General features: G+C 43.6%; 1 protein-coding gene across 3 annotated transcripts; it reads left to right on the top strand.

Moving 5' to 3' along the window:
* The first annotated feature begins 542 nt into the window (after positions 1 to 542).
* LOC135904012 (uncharacterized) lies at positions 543 to 5487 on the top strand. Of its 3 annotated transcripts, none has more exons than XM_065434558.2 (4): positions 546 to 1169; positions 1277 to 1339; positions 1484 to 1525; positions 2648 to 5487. In XM_065434558.2, the coding sequence occupies exons 1-4, from the start codon at positions 722 to 724 to the stop codon at positions 3505 to 3507; spliced, it is 1413 nt and encodes a 470-aa protein (XP_065290630.1). In that variant the 5' UTR covers positions 546 to 721; the 3' UTR covers positions 3508 to 5487. The 3 variants fall into 3 exon arrangements, with proteins under 3 accessions (XP_065290640.1, XP_065290630.1, XP_065290622.1); XM_065434550.2 differs by having other exon boundaries at positions 552 to 1169; positions 1481 to 1525; XM_065434568.2 differs by lacking the exon at positions 1484 to 1525 and having other exon boundaries at positions 543 to 1169.
* The last annotated feature ends 365 nt before the right edge of the window (positions 5488 to 5852 follow it).

Here is a 5852-nt window from a genome sequence, read left to right as displayed (position 1 = left end):
CATGTAGCACCGACCCACTGTGGCGGATCGGGAGCGGTTTGCACAAAATGACAAGTTTAGAAAATAAAAACTCTTTCTGGGGTAAAACATGTTATTGCTTTCATACAGGACGTCTTGTACATCGGAAGAGCGTGACAGTTGCGGTAACGCAGCAGTCCTTAACGATGTGGGGGAAAAAAAAATATGTTTGGGCAGATGACAGAAAATATTGTTTGCTATAGTCGCTCTCAACAACACTAAAAAGAAAGTAACGTTCTCCGGATCTATTTTGCCCCCAAACAAGTGTTCCTTGCGTTTTCTTGAAAATTCTGCGCTCGCTACTTTCTATCAAGAATGCCATGTAACGCTGATAACGCGCGTGCCGTTCGTGAACAGGAACTACCGGGCGCACAACGTTAAAAAATAAACGGCACGCGACATAGTTTGGGAGCAAGCCCCAAATGACATAAACATTTAAAGCGAAGTAGAAGCCGCGAAACATGGCGAATCCACGGCCGCCATTGCCGAAGTGGGTGGCCGCCATGGAGGGTGGCTGCCGTGTCTCGTCTAACTATAGTGCTGGCGTCACGAATGGGTCCAGTAAATTTGCCAGCAGATATACTGCTATGCAATGGGCGCACACATCTTCAAAACATTGCGGCGATATTGTAAAGGAGGTACGTTGCTGCTAGTCGATCTACTGCTAATGCGGCGCGCTTGAAAAGAAATTTAAAAAACAAAAATGGCGGCTTCGACAACACCGCGCGTGCACCGAGGGACGAAACCTAGCCTCTGCGTTATCATTGGCCTAAAACAGGCACGTGCGCGTAACTATCCGCCCTCTAGAGGGAAATCTCTGCATGTCGGCATCCATTTTGGATTTCATCTCCGTTTGAGTATGGAAAAGAAATGTTGTGTCAAGAATTGCCGCACTAACTCGGGAAAAAATACCAAGGACATTTTATTCTTCAACTTTCCGAAAGCTCAGAATCAAAGGAAAGAGTGGGAAAAAGCCATAAACGTGAGGTGTTTTAAATCTAATAATGCCACACTGCTGTGCTCCCGCCACTTCCTTGAAAACAACTTTCATGCGATTCGCGGTCGATCAGTGTTGAAAAAAAATGCAGTGCCATCGTTGGAATTAAATCCAAAGCCCGTGAAGGCACCGTTGTGTGTAAAGAAGCAACTGGGTGAGTGAATTTCACATTTTTTAATCCAGTCATACCGTGTTATATTACTTTAGTGGATGCGTAAACCTAGCGGTGCTTTTATTCTTTCTCCTACTTCCCATGCTAAGCAAAAGAGACGAAAAAGGGAGAGAAAAAGAATTTGGAGAAGAGCACCGTACCAAACCAAAAGAGTAAGTTCTTTCAGCAACATTTTCACGCGCAACGTTTCTATGCGCTTAAACAAGCTTTAGGCGGCGATGTGCAGTGCACCTCGGGGTTCCGTTAGCGATGTATAGCAACTCTGCATAAAGCTTCTGCCTTTTTTCACACAGCAGCACCGTGTGAAGCAAAAGAGACGAAAGCGGTAGAGAAAAAGAGTAAGTGCCTTCAGTCACATTTACACGCGAAGTTGCTGTCCGCTTAACGTGTTTTTAGGCGGCGATGTTCAGTGCACCTCAGGGTTCCGTGCGCAGGTGCTAACTGGTGTAGGATTTAGCGTTAGCGATCACAGATACATTGCAGTTTTGACTAAAGGTTCTGCTCTTTCTCACACAGCCGTCCGGTGTCAGTTGCCCACGCGTTGTTGAGCGCACTCGGCACGGTTTCAGCGGGAAGCTTGTTCGTGCTTGTTTTCCAAATGTTTGCTGTCTGTTGCATTCGCCCATCAGGTGGTTGTGGCATTGTTAGGGAGAGGAGGGGGGGGGGAATAAAAGAGCAGAAAAATGATTTAGCGTTTTACTGATATTTAAGCGAATCCTCCGAAGTCGTGGAGATATAAAGTACTATATTGTGAACGTTCGAGCGGATAAGAGAAGTGTCAGCGGTAAATGCGCCTTGTTCTGTTATACATGCGTACGATGACGTAAAAAAAGATGTGGCACTGAATATTTCATTGTAGTTGAACGGGAAATAAGAAACGAGAGCTGCAGATACCTCGCGCTGCTCTCAATGAGCATCATAACATGTGCTGCTAGCGCGTCACCTCTACTGACGGCGATCGCACTGGCGAAACACTTCGCATGCGAGAGCGAAGAATATTAACGATTCATTTTTGCATCCGACACTATAACATCGCATGCAGTGATCTTTAATAGGACCTTACACGTCTCCAAAGAGCAGTACTGAAGGTTTTGTTTCAAGGGAAACATCTGAATAATCTGCTTGAAAAACAAACATTGAAAACATTTGCATGTTTACTGATCATGCAATGAGAATGCCGTGCAAGTTCGTGAGACTGCAGTCATTCAGCAGTATTAGATAAAAATACATTCCCCCCTATTTTGCCTCAAGTATAATACTAGATATGCATGCCTCCTGCTGGGTATATTACTTTGCTTCTGTGTTGCCCGTTGCATGGGAATATCAAACCATTACGTTGCACTTGAGTCTGTCTGTGTCAGGTTTGTTGGTTCATACAATCAAACTTGTTGAATCAAACTTGTTGCTTAACATTACGGATCACTTTCTTGCCAGTGAGCTGTTTTTTTTTTTTTTTTCAGACTTGTCAAAATGTTTAGTTTGCCAGCAACCAGTTGCTTTCATGTACGAGTTTCTCACCGACGCTCACGCCCACAGAGCATTTGCCTTGAAGAAATTCATCTGTGGTCACTGCCTCCATGAGTTTGAGAGCTTCAGTGACATGATGTCACATGTCACTAGCATTGGATCGGCTAAGGAGTATGTGCCTGACAGAAGTGAAGTCGCACCAGTTCCTCGAATGGCTCCACGTCGAGAGTATCCTTGTCCACAGTGCAATGCTGTCTTCGGAACCACTATGGCAAGACTCTATCACGAAGTTACTCATACTGCTGTAAGTGAGGAAGATTTCTGCAAGCAGCTGAAGCTCAAGGCAAACGTTGTGGATGCATATGAGGAGAGTACTGCCAATAGGCGTGAGAAGACTGCTGCCAGGAAGCCACTACTAGCGGGGAGACGACGTAAGATTCTTGCTGCTGATCCATCTGAAATCTGTTTTGATGAACCACAAGAGAAAAGAAAATCTCGGTCTCCTGAGCATGAACAAGAAACAAAAAAGCTGTGCAGGGCAAACACTCCAACTGGTAGAAAGCAGTTGAATACCCTCAGTTCATTATCACCGCAGAGGAAACAGGAGCTTGTGTCAATAGTTTACTGTAATTGGTGTGAACAGAAATTCATGAGCCTAAGGCTTTTGGACAAGCACTACTGGTCTCAGCACCCAAACATGGACATCCCTTTGGACCTTGCTTTTGAGGTGGGCAGTGGGGATGTGACACCCAGACTGACACCGTGCTCAGCGTGTGCTAAACGGACTGCATGTGTAAAAGCCATACAAAAATTGCTTGATGAAGCTGTAACTGATGTTGATACAATACCCTGAGATTGCCACTGTGCTCTTATTTTTAAATAGCATTGAAAAAATGTCAGGCTGGTGGAAAGAGCAGCAACTTTGTCATAATTGCATTGCTCATTACTCTGGTTGTCTGTTGCTTGTCTTCTTGACTTAGCTGCCCGTTCTGTGCAAGTTCTGTGCGCGGCCAGTTTACACTCACTGAACCTGTATCACAGCAGCAACAGGAGTGGAGTGTGTGTCTAGGCATCCTGCCAGCTTATGTCCTCTAATCTAGAAAAAAAAATAAACGGCCACAGTAAAATGGCTAATGTTGTTGGTGCTTGTAAAGCTGGATTTGTTTGTTGTGACATGTAGAAAGCTGTGAGGGTTCAACATAATGAACTGTGGAGTGTTGAATCTTCATCGAAAAGTGCAATGACAGAAAGCTCTTCCAAATGCTGCAGATGTGGAATTGAAGATGTCACACATCTGAATTATGAATTGCTTGTCAAAACACCGCACCTCACACAAGTTTGTGCGGAAATTGCATGTCTTGGTCTGGATGTGTTGTCCAGTGTATATTTATGCAAGACTGAGGGCATTATTATACTTTGTTTTGTGCTTTGAAACAGTACAAAATTGCAGCCATATATGTGCAAATTGCAGATTTTTCAGTTTCATAAATGTTTTGCTCTAGTGTTTGACTTGGATAAAGCATATTGCCATGCATACTATTTTGCTAATGTTCCCTCTTTTTGCGATGGAAGGTTAAATTACTGTATGCATCACAATGCTCAGTTTGCAAGTACATATTAGGCTGATATTTAGGTAAGCAGACAAGTAACATAGGAGGTTTTATGTGCAAAGTGCTGCTGTTCTAAGCAATAATTGGAACAGCTTGCAAACTTGCAGTCTGCAAAAGCTAATGGTAAAACAAAGGGAAGGCACAACATGCCGAGGATGGAAAAAAGTAAGTTAATGGGGAGGTTAGCCAGTGTTTTCACCAGCTTTTTACTTTTTACTGGGAAAATGGTTAAAGGGCTTGAAAAGTGATATAAAAAAAGAAAAGATAAAAAGAGAAAGGTGTGCACACAAAGGCCATGAAATGTGCTACAATTCTTAGTTGACCACACACTTTTCCGTGCACTCCGCTAGTCTTCAAGTGGTGGAGCAATGCTTTCAAAGCCTTCTGTGTTGAACATGGTCTGGACCTTCGCAACTAGTGATTGTCCAGTTTGTCGAGCACAGTCGAGAGCGCTTTTCTAGCCAGTCATAGAGGAGATGCCTGATTGTCTCCTCACAGCCGCAGCTGCCATAAACAAGGCTGTCAGCCATTCTGATGCTGAATGAATAGGCATTCGTGAATGCACAACACTCCATTATTAGTCATATGCCTGTCATCTGAAAAAAGCAACATTTATGCATTCCATTTCTGGTGGAATCCTAATAGTGTCCTGGTTAATGTGATAGACATTGTAATCATTTGCCTTCCGGTGAGATCAGAATAGTATGCAGTTGAAAGCACCAAATCTTTTACTTAAGTTTCTTGTACAAGTGTGCAAGATTAAGTTGTGTGCACCTGCTGCAATAAGCAACTGTCCACAGAATACAGATCAATGAAGTGAAGCTGTCTTTAGATTATGTCTGTGAAATGTGCAGCCACGAAAAAAGTCCTACTTTTGATGTCCAGAAAGATTGTCATTAGCAATATGTGTTATTGTTGAAGCATGACCCTGTGTTTTAGTGAAACTTGTAGACCAAAATCCTTAATATCTTCATGTTAGGTAAACATGACATTTGCAGTTGACAGAAGGAAGCTTTGTACATTCTTATTTAACACTACCCATAGCCACTGGGTGAAGTATTGAAATGTTTTTATCCTCAAGGAGATTTCATGCCAGTTGGTTTTGAATCCAGTTCTGAGCAGTTATCTCCTGTATTGGAGAGTGATGGCAGCACTGCATTCTTACACTTCACTCATGTGATTGCTGAGCTGGCATTTCCTAATAAAATGGAAGTAAATATGTGCCCATTGTATTGTATGGTTGGACTTGGTGGTCGCAGAGACCCACAACCCTGCACTTGGGCATTTGACTCGGGCAGGGTGTCTACCAACCGGGAATTTTCAGGAATTTTCAATAGTCTGGAAATACTCAAGGAATTTTCGCCTCTATCAGGGAAACTTTGCTGTAATTTTATCGAAAGGGAACGAAGGTCGCGATAACGCTAGCTGGCTCGAGTAAAACGGAGAGGAATCGTAACGAATCATCGTTGACGCCGTGTCGACGGCTGGAGTTGCCATTGTACAGTCGACGGCTTCGCGGCACCACCAGGCCATTGTATAAGAACGTCTAAAATTTCGGACGCAAGAACCCTTCGCTGTCCGATTGTCC

The sequence above is a fragment of the Dermacentor albipictus genome, chromosome 1 (genome assembly GCF_038994185.2).
Source record: "Dermacentor albipictus isolate Rhodes 1998 colony chromosome 1, USDA_Dalb.pri_finalv2, whole genome shotgun sequence".
Taxonomy (NCBI): domain Eukaryota; kingdom Metazoa; phylum Arthropoda; class Arachnida; order Ixodida; family Ixodidae; genus Dermacentor; species Dermacentor albipictus.
The sequence above is the reverse complement of the archived record's forward strand: the minus strand, read 5'-3'. Positions and strand labels throughout refer to the sequence as shown.

Coding starts and splice junctions, on each gene's coding strand:
- LOC135904012 (XM_065434550.2), top strand. CDS start 722: ATGGCGGCTTCGACAACACCGCGCGTGCACCGAGGGACGAAACCTAGC. Junction 1,170..1,276: donor GTGTGTAAAGAAGCAACTGG/GTGAGTGAATTT, acceptor TCCCATGCTAAG/CAAAAGAGACGAAAAAGGGA. Junction 1,340..1,480: donor CACCGTACCAAACCAAAAGA/GTAAGTTCTTTC, acceptor TTTTTCACACAG/CAGCACCGTGTGAAGCAAAA.